This window comes from Sus scrofa, chromosome 8 (genome assembly GCF_054392235.1).
Source record: "Sus scrofa isolate SSC_HxYL_T2T_F1_AM1 chromosome 8, Sscrofa_HxYL_maternal_Yorkshire_Landrace_v2.0, whole genome shotgun sequence".
Lineage (NCBI taxonomy): Eukaryota > Metazoa > Chordata > Mammalia > Artiodactyla > Suidae > Sus > Sus scrofa.
In genome coordinates this window covers 2,084,329-2,103,985 of record NC_139390.1, presented here as the reverse complement: position 1 = coordinate 2,103,985, position 19,657 = coordinate 2,084,329, and the positions used below count along the sequence as shown (strand labels likewise).

Genomic DNA, 19,657 nt, shown 5'->3' with positions numbered 1-19,657 from the left:
GGAGGAGCCCGCAGGGCGCTGGGAAAACCCGGATTCCTACGGGCCGGGGGTGAGGGCAGGCGGGCACCAACAGCCATGAGCAACGTGCTGGGAGACGCCTCGCTGACGGGCGGAGGCAGGAAGTGGGAGAGGAGGGCTGCACTGCGGGCGCCCATGAACCTGCACCCCAGCCTTTGGCCCTGCAGGCAATGGCAGGTGCGGAGCTCGCAGGGAGGGGACGGCCAAGCCCCATCCCAGCCCTTGGGGTGTCCCTGCCCCGAGCAGCGTCCGCACCGTCACACCCAGCCTCCCAGCCGTGCTTGTCACAGCACCACGCATGGCGGCCTGGGGCGCACATGAGGGTCTCGAGAGTATCGGCTCAGTGAAGGGCCTATTTTTAAAAGCCAGTAAGTTAAAATAAATGCAATGAATTCCATAAAAATGTGCAATATTTTCCCTGGATTAAAACACACCTATAGTTCTTTAAAGGAGAAACGAATTTGCAAATGAAAAAGGAAAGAGTTTTAAACCAGTCAGAAGATGAGATGCAGAGTTTATTTCTCCTGGAAGAGCACAGACTCAAAACACGGGTGAAACTACACGCAGGTGTCTACAGGGGAGAGCGGGGTGTGGGGGGTCAGGCCGAGGCACAGGGACATGCGGGGACGGCCGTGGCTTCTCCCGGCTTGGCATCTGCGCTGACTCAGAGGGAAGGCGCCAGGGGGGCCCATCCCACAGAGCACCTGTGCTCCAAAGCGCCAGAGCGCTCGTGTGTACAGAGCACCCAGTGACCAACCACCACTGCCGGCCCCCGGAGATGCAGCTGCAGGTCCAGTAGGACCCAGTCCTAGGGCCAGACTCGGCCTTGGCACCCTGGGCGGGTCAGGCCCACAGCAGCTCACAAGCTAGTGCCACGCATCCCGGAGCTCGCAGAGGAGGGCAGAGCACCAGGCGCTCCGTGGTGCCTGCGGGACGTGCTCCTTGCGCCCACCGTGGGACAGAGCGCAGGGAGAGGCCATGGCACTAGTCAGGCAGGGCACGGAGCTGCTCCTGGGGGCCCCCTTTCCAGGAGGCCGGGGCCTCGCGCCACCTGCCAATGTCCGAGCTTCTCGGGACAGCTCCGCGCCAGCCAGCCGGCTCCCTGCACACGCTGAGTCCGGGCTTCCAACGGGAGGAACGCCGGTGGCCACCCAGGGTCCAGGAACCCATGGGGCACACGCGGCCCGACCCGTGCTGTCCGACCCGCGGGCAGAGGGCGAGCAGCCCTCCCTGAGGACGCGGCGGCGGCGGGGCCAGGGCACGGCCCTCCCATGGCACGTGGCGCTTTACCCACACGCTCAGGACAGACACTGTGTGTCTCAGTCTTGCGACTGAAACAGTCAAAACACGACGAGCTACCCTCGCTGTAAGTAACAGACGTTGTCAGAAATCCCAGGGCCTTGCTCGGGCGCTCCCGGCCCCGGACGGAGGACAAGGTGGTGACAGGGGACATCCCCTCCGAGCCCCTCGAGACCCATCCTGGCCCCACCGCGACCGCAGCGGTCGCCAGGTCCCTTTAGAGACGGCAGGGACAGCCCTGCAAGACGCGGTAACCAGACGGAGGTCAGGCTGAAACCTCCTTAGAGAGACGACGGGCGGCCCAACCTACCACCGCCGCTGGCGGTGTACGGGAAACGCGTGGACAACGCGCGGCGGCCAACGCCACGTGCGGACGGGGGGCGCGGAGTCAGAGGGGCGCGGGGGCGTCACGCCTGGAGGTACCTGGTCTCGGGGGTCCAGCCGAGTCCCGCGGGGTGGGGGGTGGCGGCAGGAACGTGCTGTTGGGGCTGCTGAGGTCCCCCTCCCCCGTGAGCGTCAGGTCGGCCAGGTGCTCGCCCTCCACGGTCTGGACGCCCCCGGCCTCCGCGTCCTGCGCCGGGGGGCTGGGGGTCCCGGAGGCGCAGAGGGGCGGGCTGTCGGCCGAGCCGGGGCTGGTGGCCGGACTCTCTCGGGCCCGGGGCGCCCACTCCTTGCCGTGGGCTGTCGAGGGTCTGGTGCCGAAGGCCTTGGCGGCGGCCGGGGGGGACAGGGTGGGCTCCGGGGGGCTGGGGGGCAGACGCAGAAACTCGGGCAGCACCAGGTCCTCCTTCCTCAGCAGCCCGCGCTGGTCGTCTGCTCGGTTGCTCTGAGCTTTGGAAATGAGCTCAAAAAACTCTATTGGAAGGAAACCCACAACGACCAGGTTTTAGAGCACTTACCCTTGGGCTCGCACGCAGCAAACTTCTGGAAAGCTCTGTCCCGCTGCCCCAGGGCCTCCTCCTTCCCCTGCCTCCACCCGAGCTGCAGGGTTCAGCCAGGGCCCAAGGCCACCCGGGGCCCTTCTGAGGGGGTGGCCACTGGCCAGGCGCTACGGCCTGACAGCCCAGGGAGACGGGAGCCGATCGATGGAGCAGCCTGGACCAGCACGGAGGAAGCCTGGGTTGTCCAACCTCGAGCCGGGGGCCCCTGGGGGGTCAGCACCCTTGAGCAGAGGGGCGTCCTGACAGGGCTTGTGAACGGCGCCTGGCCCTAGACACCCTCTCCTCCCAGGAGCTCCACAGCCCCCTGGGCCGCCTGCTTCCCAGTGTCCGCATGGCCCACCATGCCCTTCCGCCCTCTTGCTGGCTTCCCAGACTCTTCTTTTTCTTTTTCTTTTTTGCCTTTTCTAGGGCCATTTCCCCCGGCATATGGAGGTTCCCAGGCTAAGGGTCCAATTGGAGCTGTAGCTGCCGGCCTACACCGCAGCCACAGCAACACGGGATCCGAGCCTCGTCTGCAACCTACGCCACAGCTCACAGCAACACCAGATCCTTAACTCACTGAGTGAGGCCAGGGATCGAACCCATAGCCTCATGGTTCCTAGTCAGATCCGTTAACCACTGAGCCACGACAGGAACTCCAGACTCTTCTTTTTCTTACCTGGGAGGATTCTCAGGTGAAACTCAAGTTCACCAGCCAAAGGAGATGGTGTCTACACTGAGCTTTCCTGAGCCTTAAATTACACTCTCAGTCTCTGGACAACAAGCAGCTTAAAAATCTCAAGTCTTAAGGACTCTCGAAGTGCACCTCCGAGCGGGCTACGTCACAGGGAGCCGCGACAAGCCCGGCTGACCAGGAGGCACCCCCGGATTAAAGGAACAGCTCTTCCTTTTGAGCTGCTTCTCTCTCTCTCTCTCTTTGTTTTTGGCTGTGCCCTCAGAATACGGAGGCTCCCAGGCCAGGGACGGAACCCGCGCCGTAGCAGTGACCCGAGCCACTGCGTGACAAGGCCAGATCTCCTTGTGTTCACGAGGGAGCTCGGGAGTCGCTCTGAGGCTTCTCTGCTACAAGCTTTTGGGAGGCTTCTCTGCTACAAGCTTTTCCCACATCTCGTCCTGCATCTCTCTTGCTGACCCGGCGGGGTGGGGAGTGCGGGAATCCAGCCCCCGCAGCCTGTCCTCCGGGCCTCTGAGCACGGGCGTCCGTGAACCCAGGGCCCCCCGCAGCCCCCTCCTCGCCTGGGACCCGCCCTCCTGCAGCTTCGTGTGGGGGCTCCCTGACCCCCAGGGGGGCCCGGCTCTCAGTCTGAAAACGGGTTTTAGTAAAGTGACACTGACAGCCAGGCACTGACACGGGGCCACTCCCCTGTCCAGGGAACCACAGCCGCCCCGGTGTCGGTAACCCCCGGAAAGCCCTCACGACCGTCCTGGAAAACTGACATCGCATTCGCTAAAAACGTGCAAGTTTTAAAAAGTACACCTACCCTCTGCTTCGTCCAAATTAATTTTCTGATATTTTTTTTTCCCAATCTTTGCAATAGCTTCTTCTCTCTTTGAAAGCCGGGGCTCCCTAGCATTCCTTCCATTTTCTCCTTGAATTTTAATAGAATTAGACTTGCCTAGTGTTCTTTCCTCTCCCTGCGTCAGAAGCAAAGTCAAAGTTCTACTCACATTTCAGACACATGACAACACACAGCTCATCGGTTGGGTTAAAGGGTCCCTGAGACACAGAGGCACTGCCTGGGGCTGGCCGTGCCGTGCAGAAAACCAACCACAGTGACAACGGCTGCAGACTGCAGACGGAACCGCACGGCAGGCAGACCCGCCCCACCCCAGAGGCCCCCAGGCTGTGGAGCGGGCTCCACGCAAGGACCAGGAGAAGAAAGACGTCCCGCCCCGGGTGCAGGCCCACCCCGAGCAGAGAGCCGCTGGGGCCGCGGGCTCCCGGAGGGCGCGCGGGCCGCCCGACCCGAGCTTCCCAGGCGAGGAGTGAGGGGCATTACCGTCGCCGAGTGATTTCTGGAACCGGCGTTTGCAGCCGCTGTCTGTCTGGCTGGTGTGCTTTTCTGTTTGTCTGTGGACGCTGAACACAGTGAGGTGAGCTTTCTAACTGCCCCAAACCGCAGAGCCTTCTCAGCGTTTAACACAGTGGCGCCTACAGATCTTCAAGGGCAAAGCTGTGCGGGAGCCCAAGGCATTAGCGGTCCCTAACCCACAAGCCCGTGCCGGCCGGCGTGCCCACGAGATGCCGAGGGGCAGAGGACAGCCTCCTCCACCTGCCGCATCTGGGCAAGGGACACGCGGGAGGTGACGGGAGGGCTGGCGGTCGACCGTGGGCGCCGGGCCTCCGTGGCCGCGGGGGAATGAGAGCTCCCTTCGGGTGTCTCTGGGCACCGGGAGCTTTAGAGAGTAGACGAGCTTCACACTTTTCACCTATTTTCAAACGCGGCCATCGCCCCAGTCAGGGCGCCCCAAAGACCACATCTCAAGCCCGGATGGACAGGTGGGATCCTGGCCCTCCTGCCTCTGAGCAGCGGCCCAAACGCACACACCTGCCTGCAGCTGCGCCTTCAGACTCACCTCTGCACAAACGGGCCAGGAGGTCCAACCTTGTCGGACCCCGGAGGGAGGCGCCCTGCTCAGGCCGCGGGACCCCCCGGCGGGGGACCAGGCCAGGGGGAGGGCGGCCGGCTTCTCTAGAAGCAGACGAGCCCAGAGGGGGGTGAGAGCCACACTGGAGCCCCGAGAACAGAGGGCCACCCACGGGGACGGAGGCGGTGGCTGGTGTCCCATTTCAGAGCTGAGCTAGGCCTGGGGCGAAGCCCGGGAAGGGAAGGGGCAGCTGGGGAGCGGCCCCCAGCTTGTTCAGCAGGCTCCAGAAAGCTCTCTCCAGGAGCCCCGCTCCCCACCGGCCTCCACCCGGTGGGCGGTTGCCGAGGGCTCGGAGGAGGCCACAGGGCGAGGCTGGGCCACCTGACACTGACCGAACCCCAGCCGCCACGCTGTCGCCCGCGGGCAGGGCTGCGTGGAGGAGGCAGAGCGTGGGAAAGCTCTGGAAACCACCTGATTCCTACCTGCAGGCCCAGGGGCCCCACCCCCACCCGGTCTCCCACCTCGGGGACCGCTGGGCCCCGGGGTCCCGGGTCCCCTGTGCAGGATGAGGAGGCCTGGTCCCAGGACGTGCTGGGAGCTGGGGGCAACCGCGAGGGGCCGATAGTGCCTGTCACCCCGTCTTACAGCTGAGAAGACACACAGCGAGGTCCCAGCGCCGACCCCTCAGATACCCAGTCGGGGGACGTGAGCTCCCTGGGCTTTCGGAGGCGGAGCCCAGGGAGCAGGCGGGCAGCTCACCTTTCCCTCGGGAGGGGTCCTTCTCCTCCAGAATGACCCGCTGTCCGTCCAGACTTGAGATGGGGGCTCCGAGGTCCAGGGGCTCCTTCTCTCCACTCTAGAGGCAGAGACGGTGCAGTGAGCGACTCACCCAGGCTGGAAGTTTCTGGAACAACTGCATGCGGTCCTCTGCTGACGGCGAGGCCGCCCCAGGCTGGGTGGAGTCACGGGCCAGGTGACCAGGTCCCGTCACCTCGGCAGGACTGGCTGCAGACACCCGACAGGGAAAAACAGGATCACAGGCGCCGAGTGGCCTGCCTGGAACTCTGGCCCCAGGAACCCGTGGGGTTGGGCTGTCACTCAAGGGACGCTGCCGGCTACACCGGGCGACCGCAGCCCCGGGAGAAGGAATGCTGGGACGCCGCAAACATCCGCGTGCGAAGTTTGGAGTCTAGGCGTTCGGCGAAGCTGGCCCCAGTGTCAGCAGTGCCCCCCACCTGACCCTGGACGAGGTGACCCTGAAGCCAGCCCGTGGCCCTCAGCGCCGAGTCGAGTACGGGGCAGGGGCCGCCCCGCGGGTCTGAGGTCCGGGGCCCCGCCCTTCTCTGGTGGGGCGACCTTTTCTCACCCGCCCCCGCCCCCCCCCGGCACATTCTAGACTCTAGGAGGCACCCCCACCCTCCACTGAGCTGGGAGGGGGCTTCGGGTCCCCGCAGAAGGTCTGAGAGCAGTCTAGCCCCGTCCTCCGGCTCGCTGCAAAGCTCTGGAACAATCTTGGAGCCCATGTCAGAGAAAATCAAAGTACTTGCAAGCCTAGCTCTGCTTAAGTTCCTTTTCTAAAGAAAGGTGAACGCAGGGGAACGAGTCCTCAATCGCCAGATTTCAAAGCAGGCGTCGAGCGTGCCAGAACACGGCAGCGACCTGGGCAGCCACGGGTTCGGCTCTCTGGCCTACCGGCCCCGGACGGCTCCCCACAGGTGCCCTCTGGTCACAGGGGCGGGGACTCTGCCCTGTCCCCCTTAACCCATTCACGGGAGACCCCAACTGCCCGGCTTGGAGACGCAGGCTTTGCTGTCGGCTCTAGAGCTCGGGGGGAGCTGGATGGGCAAGCGGCAGGCGCCCGGCCCGAGCAGATCGGCGTGGCACCTCTGAAACTCAGGGAGGTGGCAGGGTTTCCACGTGTTTGTCTCTCATCTTGGTTTCCCTGGGCCTGAACCCCCAAATCTCCCAAATCAACCCAGGCCCCAGTGGGATGTCCAAGTCTGCGCATTTCCACCAAAGCGGGAGGAACGGGAGCGCAACGGCCACGTCCTCCCAGGGGGCCGCCAAGGGAGAGCCGGCGGCACCTCCACCCGCCAGTCACTCGGAGGACAACTGGGGGCAAGCTGGGCCCCAGCAGGCAGCGCTGAGCTGGCTCAGGTGCGCAGAGGGCCCGCGCCCCTCACCAGCCTGCTCACTCACCAGCCTGACCACCAGCTCGCTCAGCCGCAGGCCGTACTTGGCCGCCACGGGCCGCAGCACCTCGGTGATGGGCTTGCTGGGCTTGGCCTTGAGGCCCACAGACCGGTTAATCGGCACCAAATCCAGCCTAATTGGAGGGGAAGAAACAGGCACATTTGCTACAAACCCACGTCACCCGTCACGTAAACCCTCTGCCCCCAGGGCAGAAGAGCGAAGCACCCACGGGCTTCGCCCACGCAGCCCAGGTTCTGCAGAGAAGAGAGCCTGCAGGGAGCTTCTCCAGGGTCCCCTGCGCTGAGCCAGAGCTGTCACACACGGCGAAGGGTCCCTCCCCACAGGATGGCCGGAGCCCTGCCTCCAGCCTGCCCCTCCCCTGTGGCCCCAGGCAGGGTGGGAGCGCGGCCCTGTGGCTCCTGGAACTCCAAGCTCGTGAAGGGGGTGCAGCCGCTCCCTTCCCAGCAGAGCGGAGGCCAGCAGGGAAGGTGATCAGAAACAGCCCTGTGGCTCTGGAAACCTCACGGAGACGGCAACTGCATTGTTCTTACCGAAATAAAGTGCGTTTTTCTAGGCGCAGGTCCCTAGACTCCAAGATGCTGCTGTCCTGATGCAGCACCAGCGGCTACGGAGGACGGGAAAGGAACAGAGACCCACATCGGTGGGAGCCGGGGCCACAGCTGCGCAGAGCCGCGCGCGGCTTCCGACAGCCCGCCCAGAGCCAGGGAGAGGGCCGCCGCCCTCGGGCCAGCTGCTGCCAGCCTGAGGGTTCTGCGCAGCCTGACGACCTCAGGACAGGCCTCCGTCAGACCCGCCGTTCAGACGGGGAGGGCAGAGGGGGCGGCCGTGACGCCCAGCACAGGCCAGGGCAGCAGGGAACTGGCAGGTTTAGATGCAGATGAGCTGGTTCCCCAGGAGGACCTTCCACGGGACAGGATCCCCCGGGGGCAGGACCCCCCCCAGGGGCTGGGTCCCCGGGGACAGGACCCCCCCCAGAGGCTGGATGCTTACAGAACAAGCCCCCCTGGAGGACAGGCGGGGTCCCCCAGCCCCGCACCTTGTCCCCGCCCACCAGGAAGAGGTCCACAGCAGCCCCACTGATGCCATGTCGCTCGCAGAGTCCGGCCAGGACTTCCTTGATGGACAGCCCTGCCCTGACGGGCACCACGCAGGACGTCCCGTCGGGAAGCTGGATGCTGCAGTGCTTGGCGGCCTTGTCCCTCTCGGGCGCCAGGGTCCTGCAGGCCTCTGGCTGGAGGGCAGGGAGACACAGGGTGCAAAGGTCAGAGGGCGTGTGGGGATGTCCCGGGAAGGGCCCGGGGGTGCGTCTCCCTGTGCACACCCAGCTCTGCACTGCACCCTAGCCTGATAAACACATGCCGCACTCTGCACACTCAGCCACTGAGTTGGGGGGCTTCTGCGTTAACACGGGAGAGTGAGCCTCTCTCTCTCAACGGTGGGCGCCGTGGTTCCCGGGGTCTGGTGGTGGCCCCCCTGACCCAGAGGCACGCGGCGTCATCCCGGGAGCCCCCTGGGGCAGCAGCGGGGCCTCACCCGCCGTCACAGGCCGGGCTCCCCTCCGCAGCATTTGGGTCCCTCCCGCAAGGCCACTTCCGGGGCTCTGATGACAAGGTCACTTCCTCGCGAGACACGCCCCACATGGGTCCTGCTAGTGTCCTGGCCGCCACTCCCTGACCACTCTCCCCTCCTAGTCTGAAAGCCTCTTTCACCCAAACGTTAGAGGTGGTTGATAAAGACCGATTAAAGGCCGCCAACATTCCCTCCCACAGAAGCAAGGGCCCTAACAACCGCCCTTGTTTCAAGCCGCTGAGTTTTGGGGTGGCTGTAGGCGGCGGCGGCTAGCGGAGACACGGTAAACCCTTACAGCTTTAACTGGGATTTGGTATAACTGAAGAAATAATTACTCTACGTTAACTACTCCTGCTTGACAATTTCGAGTGACTAGGATGCTGGCAACAGTAAGGTTTTCCACGAGCTCATCAGCGCGCAGCCAGTGGGCACCATGCTGGAACCTGGGGCCAGGAAGTAGCTCAGCAGGGCGCGGGGAGCCTGGGCCGGCAGGGTCTTGGCCGATGCAGCTCCCGCCCACCGGGGCTGGGGCTGGGGCTGGGGCTGGGGCTGGGTCATGGGTGGGTGGGGGAGAGCTCAGCACAGCCCCCACGGCAGAGGCACAGACACTGGGGTGTTTGAGTTGCCGGGATGAGCAGGTGCTGAGACAAAGACGGAGCACCTGCTCCCGGTGGGCGTCCAGCAAAACGGTGCGGGAACAGGAACAAAAGGCCTCCTCTTTAAGAGGTCCCGGATATTTTTAGGACCCAAGGGGCACCTCAGGATCAGACGCTCCTCTCAGGTCCTGGGAACACGGCTGGGGAGGGTCCGGGGCTCGGAGGGTCGGGAGGGATGTGGCCATGGGGCCTGGACGCTGAGACGGGCTCCTCGGGGACTCACCAGGTCCAGGCTCCCGGCAGAGGACACGGAGCCCTGCGACTCCCGGCGGCCCAGGCCTCCGTTGGCGTGCAGGGGGTCTGCGGGGGACACGGTCACTCAGACGGGCAACAGCACCCCCTCACGCTTCCTCACTTAGCACAGAAACCCAGCTCAGAGCCCTGGGAACTCTATCCAGCCACGTACGATGGAGCAGGATAACGCGAGGCTAAGAATGTGTGTGTGTGCGTGTGTGTGTGTGTGTGTGTGTGTGTGTGTGTGTGACGGGGTCACTGAGCTGTACAGTAGAAAATTGACAGAACACTGTAAACCAGCTATAATGGAAAAAATAAAAATCATTATAAAAAACTCCACAGAAACCCGTGAACGTGGTCCCCCAACCGCCCCATCTCCCCACCCCCCCAGCACTCCCCCCACCCACACACTTCAACCTAAACGGCTGTACTGAAGGCAGAAGCCAGGCTCCGAAAGGCCCCTGGGTGGGCAGTGTGGCCTCACCTCCCTGGCCCATAGCTGGAGCCGGGAGCCTCCCGCCCGGGTTCCCTCGGCCTCACAGCAGTCAAAACGCCAGCAAGAGCCCCTGGTGCGGCTGCCCAGCCCCTCATTTAATTAGGAATTGTTATTTCAACACCAGGCTCCTGGGCCCAGGACAGCGACAGCGGTAAACACGCCAGCCAGTTACTGCGTCTTCCACCACCGCCCGCCCGTCTTCCAGGAAAGGCCAGGCAGCGCCAGGCCCGCAGGCCAATGCCACTAACCGAGCTCCCTGTGGGCTAAGGATCCTGACTTAGAAAGGACCTTATATTTTTAATTTTTTTAGCTTTTATTTTTATTGATGGATTGATTTTTGCTTTTTAGGGCCGCATCCGCGTCACATGGACATTCCCAGGCCAGGGGTGGAATAGGAGCTACGGCTGCCGGCCTGCACCGCAGCCACAGCAATGCCTAATCCCCCACCCACTGAGCAAGGCCAGGGATCGAAGCCACATCCTCATGGATACTAGTTGGACTCATTTCCACTAGAAAGGACCTTTTAAAACACAGGGCCTAACCCCCATCACGCTGTGGTGCCGGGGCCCTGGGGGCTGCAGGGCTGATCAGACAGCGGCTCCCAGGTCCCACAGACCCTCCGAACCACGGGCCCACCTTCCAAAAGCAACAGCCTGCCGGGCGACCAAGCCAGAATCCCTAGGACATGAGCGCCCTGCAGTCAGCGCGACTCTCTAAACATCTGCAGGCAGGGGGGCCCAGGCTCTGGGGCTGCCACTTAGGGGCACAGGCCTAAAGAGCCAGGCGCGGCCTATCTCTGGTCCTAGGGGTCCCTGGCCCCACCCGACGACACAGCTGCCCCCCGCTCCCCGCCACCCCGGCGCGGTCAGCTTTTCCTTGTAGAAGAGCTGCTGTGCTGACTGCCTGCCCCCACGCCGAGCCCCGGCCCACAGCCTCCCCAGGCGCCTTGCAGAAGAGGCGTGAGGCCTCCTGGGCAGGCTGCTCTGCGGAGGAGGTAAAATTCACCCCGAAAACGGCCTGGCAGCGCACAGCTGCGCCTCCCACCTCCTCCCTGGGGAGTGTTCCTTGTCTGCACCCCCGCCTCAACCTCGGACCCAGGCCTGGAGCCTGTGGGGGAGGGCAATCCCTGTGTCCCGGGGCTGCTGTGAACATGTCTGCCCCTCGGCCTCCCCCCCAGGGCGCTGCCCACCCTGAGCCTCCCTGCCGCCCCGGGGAGAGGCCACACTCTCTTCCCAGCCACGCGGGGGGAAAGACCTGGAATGGCTCCCTTAAGAGTCACACACACACAATTACCACTTGCAAAATGCCGGGTCCTCGACCCGAGGCATCGCATTTTCTTTAAAAAACCACAAGGGCTTGTGCACCCCGCCCACAGCGAACACCAGGAAAAATGGCCTCGCCGGAAAAACACGCGGCCGTCTGGCGGACAGAGGCAGGCAGGACGTCTGTATTTCCTCCTCTTCGCTTGGCTGGATCTCCCAGTTTTCTCCCAAGCGCACCCACTACTGCTGGGACCAGAGGCGGGGCCCCAGTGTGGGGGCGGGGCGGGCTGCACCCCAGACGCCCGGGCAGAGGACCCGGACCGGCCCGGAGGGCCACCCCCAGCGGGGCACTGGCTCCCTCGTCCCCACGGCCTCGCCCCGCGGCCCCAGCGGCACGCGAACCACCACCAACCGTTTGGACGGTCGCCGTGGTCCTTCTTCTTCTGGGACCGCCCGGTGCTCCGGGTCCTTGACCAAGAGAAAAACGCGCCTTTCCGTTTCCTCTCGCTGTCCTCGTCCCCCAGCTCCTCGTTCAGCGAGCGGCCCGATTTCGATTTTCCACTCAGCTGCCGGCAAACGGGAAACGCTATTGCAGCGGGGCAGGGTTGTTTGGCCGCCGCGGGAAGCGCGTGGAAAGGAAGCTGGAGCGGCTCCGGCTCCGTGGGAGCTCCGGGCTCAGAGGCGCAGCGCCCGCGGCCTCGCCCGCCGGGACCAGAGCCTCAGACCAGCCGCTCGGGGGCCCGAGGCCTGAGGCCCCAGAGGGTTTTCAGCCCCCCCGCCGGCAGGGGCTCCTGCCGTCGCTCGGCCCGAGCGCGCCCCCCGCACCCCGGGGCGAGGCCAGCATGGTGGGCCGGGCACCTTTTTGGGCGTGGACACGTTGGAGTGGTCCGAGCCGCCGCTGTGCTTGGAGGTGGGGCTGCTGGGCACGTGCTGCGCGTCGGGCAGCGCGCGGCCCTCCACCTCCGCCAGGATGCACTCTTGGTACAGCTGGGACTTGAGGAAGCGGGCGTAGCTGTCAAACTTCATCAGGTTGAAGATCTGCCGAGAAGCGCGGCGCAGCCGGTCACGGGCGGGAGCGACCCACTGCCCCAAGGGCAGGGCCGCCGCGCCAGGCTCCCCGCACCGCTGTCCCCCCCGTCCCCCCGCTGGCCCATCACACGGCGGCCTCGCGCAGCTCGCGTACAACCCGCCGCCTCCAGCAGCCTCCAGAAAGGCAGCGCCACAGGCGGACAGGACGGCCAACTCGACCTCGCCGTCTGCCTGGGTAGCGGAGAGGCGCCCAGAGCAGGCACGTCCACGGGGCGGGAGACCTGCCTTGAAAGCACTCCCTCCGCTGTGTGTGTGTGACTCAGCAGAGAACAGCCTCTGCTAAGGCCGTGGGCAGGAGCCCTGCAAACGGGGCCCGTGCGCACTTGATGGCTTCGGTGTGTCCTGAACCGAGAACGACCCGGACGGCTGTCCGCCCCTCGGACGCCACGGCCCGGGAGCCTCAGGGGGGGTCAGCAGACAGGCACGCGGTGGCGGGGACCCCCGGCCTGGGCCCGGGAGCCCGGCAGCCCTGTCCTCGCGGTCTGGCACCTGCGGGGGGCTGAGTCCTCCGCGCGCACCCGGCCGTCACCTGGAGCTGCTGCTCCTTGAACATGTCGGGGTGGGGGGCGCTGAGGATGTCGTCGGCCAGCTGGGCCTGGCTGTCGATGTTGACCGGAGTGGTGGCTTTGCTGCTCAGGAACTTACTGAAGATCTCGCGGGCCCTGCAGGAGAGCTGAGGGGACACGCGTGTGAGCGCGACACGGGCACCACACGCCTTTCCCGCCGGTTGCCCCGCGTGTTCCAAATGCCTGACGTGGTTCCAGGCACCGGAGGTGCCCTTTCCTGGGGCCCAATAAATATTTCTTGCTCGAGTGATGAATAAAAATGCCAGCCAGGCTGAAACTTCAGTGCACAGGCTCCTCCCCAGATGTTTTCAGGGGCAACTGGATGCTCCACAGAGCCGGGCTGTGCTCCTGCTACGGCCCCGGGCGCAGCGTCCATGCCGTGTGGTCTCTGCGGAGCAGGGACGAGGCCCCACAGCCCTGGGTGACCAGCACTGGCACCGGCCGGGGCTTCTCGGCGAGGGGGCTGAAGGCACAGATATTCTTAGACTGTGCTCTTCAGCCAGGGTTTTCTCTCCAATTCCCTTCTCCACGCTGTGCGGCAGCACATGAGCTCATACAAACTTTAGGGCGAAAGGCATTTATGTAAACTGTGTTCAGGCGAAACTAAATATCACGCATGTTTAAATAAGGAACTTCTTCTGAAAAAGAGCATTTTCTCCACCGTGTGAAAATATCTTTACGGGACTTTTCAAACGGCTCTGGGTGACATCACCCTGCCCTTCAGCCCGCCCACACCCAGCCTGAGGACACGTACCTCTTTTTTGTCGTGTGCGGGAACATGATTAAAACATTCGCAGGCCTGCCAGAATAAGATGTTTTCTTCACTGAACTCCTTCCGCAGAAAGTCCTAAGAAGCACACCAGCGATTAAGCGTCGCGCAGCCCTCGGGACGGGCTCCCCGGGGGGGCTGTGGGGCCTCCCTCGTCCTGAGCTCTGTTTCTGCTCCCCACTCTTACGTTTACCTTTCACGGACCCAGAATGTACCTGAAAGACAAACTCAAACTCCAGGCTGGGGACCACTTCGGCCCCACAGCTGCTTTCCCGGGAGCCGCGCACCCCCGACAGCCACCTGCTCTTACAAGAAGCTCCGATGCTCCTTGCTGCGGACAGGGGCTCGCTGAGCCCTGCGGCCTCGAGTGCCCGGGGCAGGTGCAGGACGAGGACACGCCCGCCCTGCTGGCCCCGTCTGGGGTCTGAGCTGCCCGCCCTACTCACGGAGAAGTATCGAATGCCGAGCGGATCCTGCAGAAGGCGCTCGAAGGACACGGCCCAGCTGGCCACCCTCCGCTCGCGCAAGCGCCGGCAGCTCTGCACGCTGGGGAGGCTGGCATTGCTGCTCAGGCTGTGGTTGCTCACGCAGTCCTTCAGGTCGGGGCCGTTCAGCTCTGCGGGCAGCACAGACCTCACTCGCCTGCGGGCCTGGCCCCCCGCCCGCCCTCCCCAAGCTGCCTTCCCCCGGAGCGGGGAGCAAGCATGGCTGGGCGCCGACGGCCACTTGCCAAGGATGCTCGTCCCAGGTCATGGCCATGGGTACACCGGGAGCTCTCAGCGAGTCCAGCTGAGGTGCGGAGGCCTCGGAAGAGAGGCCACGTGTGGGGCGAGCAGGGTGAAGGGGACCCGGTGGGTCCCCAGGGGCTGGGGATGCTGCCCGTCTCAGTGGGAATCTCGCGCTCACACCTTCCTGCATGCGGCCCAGTCTCGACACACGATCTTTAGGCGGCACGTGCCGTGTGAGCATGTGGCCATGTGGCAGCGTGACGTCCCAGCGTGGGAACAGCAGGCCTTTCCCGGGGCTTTGTCCCCGAGTCTACAAGCCGGCTCTAGACGCTTCTGGTTCCATCATGGTCTAAGTAAGCGCTCAGTGACTGCTCCCCTTCATACGGGGCGGGGGTTGGGGGGCTCGAAGGAGCCCAGGTTGCCCTCACCCTCCTCCTGCGAGCAGAGTCCCCACGTGGGCAGCCTGGCCCTGAAACCCAAGGGGAAAGGGACGAGGCCAGCCAGGAGCAGAAATGAAGGGCCACGCGTCCCCTGCGGGCCCCCCCATCCTGATACGAAGGCAGTCCGGCCAGTCTCAGCCAGCCGAGCCGAGGACAACGAGGACAGCACTAAGCTGGTGGTGGTGGCCGTGGCTTTGGGAAGCACGGCTGACTTTCACACGTTCCTGTGCTGCCTTTTCAGGTCGCTGCCTGGGCAGCGGGGCTGAGGAGTCAGGTGGCCTCCTTAAGCAGCTCCAGCTTTAGGCTGAGCGTGACACTGCACCTCATCGGAGACAAGGGACCGGGCTGGGGGAGACGAGTCCAGGGGTCAGGGAAGCGGCAGCGGGCCCTGCTGGGACAGAGGCCCCGCGTCCATGGGTCGGATGACGGGCAGGAGGCCACGGGGCCACCACTGGCCCAGAGAAAGGTGCACCTTCCGGGCCAAGAAAGCGGAACCCGACTCTGATCAAATCAAACCCCAGAAGCCGACTGTGGTAAAGAGAAGCCACTGAGGGCAAGGATCGTTTGATCGGCTCTAAATCGTCTCTATTCATCTAGACTCGAAAAGGAAAGAACAAGAGAAGGTCAAAGAATAACCAAAGAACTCAAGCTGCTCTAGAAAGAAACGGGATTCAGAAGTCACCCATGGAGTTCCGGTCGTGGCGCAGTGGTTAAGGAATCCGACTAGGAACCATGAGGTTGCGGGTTCGGTCCCTGCCCTTGCTCAGTGGGTTAACGATCCGGCGTTGCCGTGAGCTGTGGTGTAGGTTGCAGACACGGCTCGGATTCCGAGTTGCTGTGGCTCTGGTGTAGGCGGGTGGCTACAGCTCCGACTGGACCCCTAGCCTGGGAACCTCCATATACCCTGGGAGCGGCCCAAGAAATAGCAAAAAAAAGACAAAAAAAAAAAAAGAAGTCGCCCAAGTCTGGAGAGGACGGTACTAACTTTTCTCTAAGGATCAAGAGAATCCAGTGCTGTGGGCGCCGTTGCTGAGAAAAAATGCTTGTGGCAGGACCCCCAGCAGCCCTCCCTGGGGACCGCGGGAGGCTGGGACCCGAGCTCGGCCTCAAGCCGCAGCGCTCACGGCGGGTAAACCCCGTGTGAGGCCGGTACCGCGGAGCCCAGTCAGTGGCCGAGGATGAGGGAGCTCGGCAGCTGCCCCGCGCGGCAGGGAACCATCTGGACGCTGAGACCCGACACACAGAACTGCCCCACGGGGAAAGCCCCCCGTTCTGCGAGTAAGGGACAGGAGACGCCCCTCGTTGCGCGCCGACACCCACAGGCGGGCCTGCGCTCTCGCCTCGCCCCTGGGGCCGGGGACCTGGAAGAGGCCCATCTTCATGTTGCTCTGTGTCCGGTGACCGGGGCAGCAAGGGTCAAACGAGCCCAGACGCTCATCCTCCCAAATCAACACAGAGCCCCCAGCACCTTGCCAACAGGTGTCTCCTTAGAGCCAGACAAACCGAGCGTCAAGCTCGTGTGGGAAACCGAACAGGACGTGCTGGAGAACCACACAGAACAGAGCGAGGAGGAGGGCCCGCTCCACGCAGGGTCACACCACACCACATCCCCGGGCGGGGTCCTGAGCGGGTCGGGAGACGATACAGAAAGACGCCACCGGGACGGAGCACAGCCGGGTCGTTCGATAAACGGGGCAGAATGAGCTGGCCAACAGGGTAACCATCCAAAGAGAAAGCAACACACAGAATAAGCCCCACATGGACCAAAGATTTAAACGTAAAAGATGAAATGGGAGGAGTTCCCATTGTGGCTCAGGGGGTTAAGGACTGGACGTTGTCTCAGCGAGGACGCAGGTTCGATCCCTGGCCTCGATCAGTGGGTTGAGGACCCAGTGTAGGCTGTGGCCTACGTTGCAGATGCAGCTCCAATTCGACGCCTGGCCCGGGAACTTCCAGATGCCGCAGGTGCAGCTGTAAAAGGAAAACAAACAACCGAAACAAGTAATTGGAGAAATGCTAGAAAAAAGCATAGGACGGTTTTCTGACAATTCTGAGCAGGAGACCCCGAAGGCTCCCGCCCAGAGCACAGCTTGAAGTCTGCACTGTGGGAGCAGACGGTGTGCACGCGGCGGGCGCGCGGGGTGAAGGGGCAAAGGGACAAGGGGGCCGGGTGCTACCTGAGGCCCGGGACGGAACGCGCAGCCCGGCGACGAGAGCGGGAACGCTGTGCTGCACTGAGAGCCTCCACGTCCGCATCACCAGACAGAAAACTCTGTCGCTGCCTGGAGACCGACATCAGCTACACTCCCGGGGTCAGCACTTCGCAAGAGAGACGCATTTTGAACTGTTGCGTTTTACACCCGAAACCTATACAGTGCTGTGTGTCATTATACCTCAATCCCCCCCCAAATCCTGTACGTAAAACACTAGAAGTTCAATCAGAAGACAAGAAACTGCGGGAGAGATGGAACCATCACAGAGACGAAGGACTAATTTCCTTTATATTTCAGGGCACCCACACATCAGTAAGAAAACAGATCAACAAACCAAAAGAAGCGCAAAGAGCGACGATCCGCCACCAAGGAGGGACCTGAACCGCCCCACCTCGGGCCCCACGCTGAGCGAAGCGGATGTAAGCCAAACCGAGTCAGGAGCAGGTGGTCTCGGCAGGGAGCCCTGGGCACTCCCGACAGGGTTCGTGCTGATAAACGGGGTGTGGGGCTCCTCCCAAAATGAACGAGCCTGTGTCGAAAACACTCTGAAAAGAAGGAGCACGAGCACCACCTCCCTCGGCCTTTGTTCCTTGAGGCGACAGTGGTCAGACTGCGGGCGGAGGCACGAGCAGGCGTTAACCACCCTGCGGAGGCGAGAAAAGCCTTCCACGGGGGAACAAGCACGTGCAGAGGCCCAGTGGCACAAGAAACAGAGCTCACAGCCCATGTGGCTGGGCGGCGGGGGCTGCGCGCCAGGGAGCAGGAGAGCTGGCCAGGACAGCAGGGCCGGTGGTGGGCACAGGCAGTGTGGACTTTACCCTGCAGAAGACGATTAACAAGGGAATGTCAAGAAGGAATTTTGGCTTCCCCGGCCCCTGCGGCTGTGTGTGGCTCTGCTCAGGGTGCTAGTGGCCTGAACCATGAGGACAGGGGGCTGACAGCAGGCGGAACAGCTGAACCCACCAAGGGTGCTGGAGCTTTATTTCTGGAACAAGAGCTGTTTGGATTCCAACATGCGACAAGCAGGATGATGTAGCCGGTGTGCCTCCCTCGCAACCAGTGCACCCAGGACAGGGGAAGCGAGAGGCTGCGGGCTTCCCAGCCAGCCAGCCCCCTGCCCAGCGCTCAGCACCCTCATGTAGCTCTACCCACCCCCCAGCCTGCGCTGGGCTGAGCAGAGGAGTGAAGGCTGACTGTGTAGACATTTTAGGGGAAAGTTGACCTGTATACGGATTCATTTTTATAAGACTCGGCAAATGCAAATTGTTAAGGCTCACAAATCAACAATTGACACCTTCAAAGTCTGATTGATAAAGAAACTTCAAAAAAAATTTTTTAAGGGGGAGTTCCCTGGTGGCATAGCAGTTAAGGACTTGGTGTTGTCCCTGCTGTGGTTCAGGTTCAATCCCTGCCCTGGGAACTTCCACACGCCACAGGCATAGTCAAATACAGAGGAACCCCCGGCCCCTCGTGTGAGGTCTGCCTACACGGATCCCTTGGTGGGTGCCCTGGACTCTGAGGAGCACAGAGGAGGGGCAGGCAGGGGGACAGACGCCGAGAGGCTGGGCCTGGCGGCTGCCTGCAGACAGAGCCTCTCCCGAGAGTTGCTGTAGCTGAAAAGCCCTGCTTCCGCCGAGGGGATGCAGGCCCTGCAGCCAAGTCAGAAAGTTACTCCGGGCCTGCCCCCACTGGCGGGAAAGGCGACCCAAACGCCCCCTCCTTGGGCCTCAAGTCAGATGCCAGGAGAGCTGTGCGAGTGGACAGCAAGGACCCGAGGGGGCAGCTCCAGCGGCCGGGCCACACTGAGCATGTGGACTCGGGTGGTTCAGCCCACGGCGGCCAGACTCTGGAAGCACGCGCTCCTCGCGGCGAAGGAGACGCGTCCAGGCCGAGGTCCCCACACCCTAACACCCGCTGGACCCTCGGGCGCGAAGCCTTGCAGAAGAGTGGTGAGAGCCATGCGGTGGGCACAGAGCCCTTTGGGGACAATGGACTCTTGGCCCTTCCGTGTGACCACACACGGAGACAGCCACCTGGGCCTTGGTACCCACTGCCAAATTCTGAATCCCGTAATTCACGCCCCTTTACAGCCACTCTGCGATTGCTCTGGACAAGAGTGCACATTTATGGAAAGATTGGCCTTGAACTGAACTGAAATTCCTCCCAACGCCAGGATTCCTACCTACTCCAACAGCCGGGCCACACAGGTGACTGTCTGGGCCGCTGCCCGAGTCCCTCTGGGGAGGCAGGTGTTTGGGTAAAACCACGACTCATCCTCCAACCAGAGAGAAAGCTACTGCACAAGAAAACCTCAGGATTAAGGCGGCAGAACAGAAGGACTGGAGCTCAGCTCCTCGCCTGACAACAACAAAATCTGCAACCAAATGCTGAGCAATCTTCAACCACACGGACCGGAAACCTTCAAAAAGACATCCTACCGCAGAAGACAAAGGGGAGGCCCCATCAAGAGGTAGGAGGGCGATTACGCGATAAAAGCCACCCCACACCTCCGGGTGGGAAGCCCCACAGGTGGGAAAGTGACTGGTTCACAGAGACTCACCTACAGGAGTGAGG

General features: G+C 63.1%; 1 protein-coding gene across 10 annotated transcripts in view; it reads right to left on the bottom strand.

Annotated features, from left to right (window-relative positions):
- Positions 1–19,657, bottom strand: part of RGS12 (regulator of G protein signaling 12) — a 111,784-nt gene that overhangs the window by 5,833 nt on the left and 86,294 nt on the right. For 5 of the 10 annotated variants that reach the window (XM_084971350.1, XM_084971349.1, XM_084971351.1 and 2 more), the window contains 13 exons: positions 14,149–14,318; positions 13,688–13,780; positions 12,897–13,040; positions 12,137–12,316; positions 11,691–11,844; positions 9,510–9,586; positions 8,098–8,292; positions 7,592–7,665; positions 7,047–7,173; positions 5,607–5,703; positions 4,259–4,338; positions 3,740–3,893; positions 1,741–2,172 (listed from right to left, as the gene is read on the bottom strand). In XM_084971350.1, coding sequence (XP_084827476.1) covers positions 1,741–2,172; positions 3,740–3,893; positions 4,259–4,338; positions 5,607–5,703; positions 7,047–7,173; positions 7,592–7,665; positions 8,098–8,292; positions 9,510–9,586; positions 11,691–11,844; positions 12,137–12,316; positions 12,897–13,040; positions 13,688–13,780; positions 14,149–14,318 — 1,977 coding nt within the window. Of the gene's footprint in view, positions 1–515; positions 2,173–3,739; positions 3,894–4,258; positions 4,339–5,606; positions 5,704–7,046; positions 7,174–7,591; positions 7,666–8,097; positions 8,293–9,509; positions 9,587–11,690; positions 11,845–12,136; positions 12,317–12,896; positions 13,041–13,687; positions 13,781–14,148; positions 14,319–19,657 lie in introns of those variants that run through there. The other 5 variants (XR_014812057.1, XR_014812056.1, XM_084971353.1 and 2 more) reach the window with 3 other exon arrangements.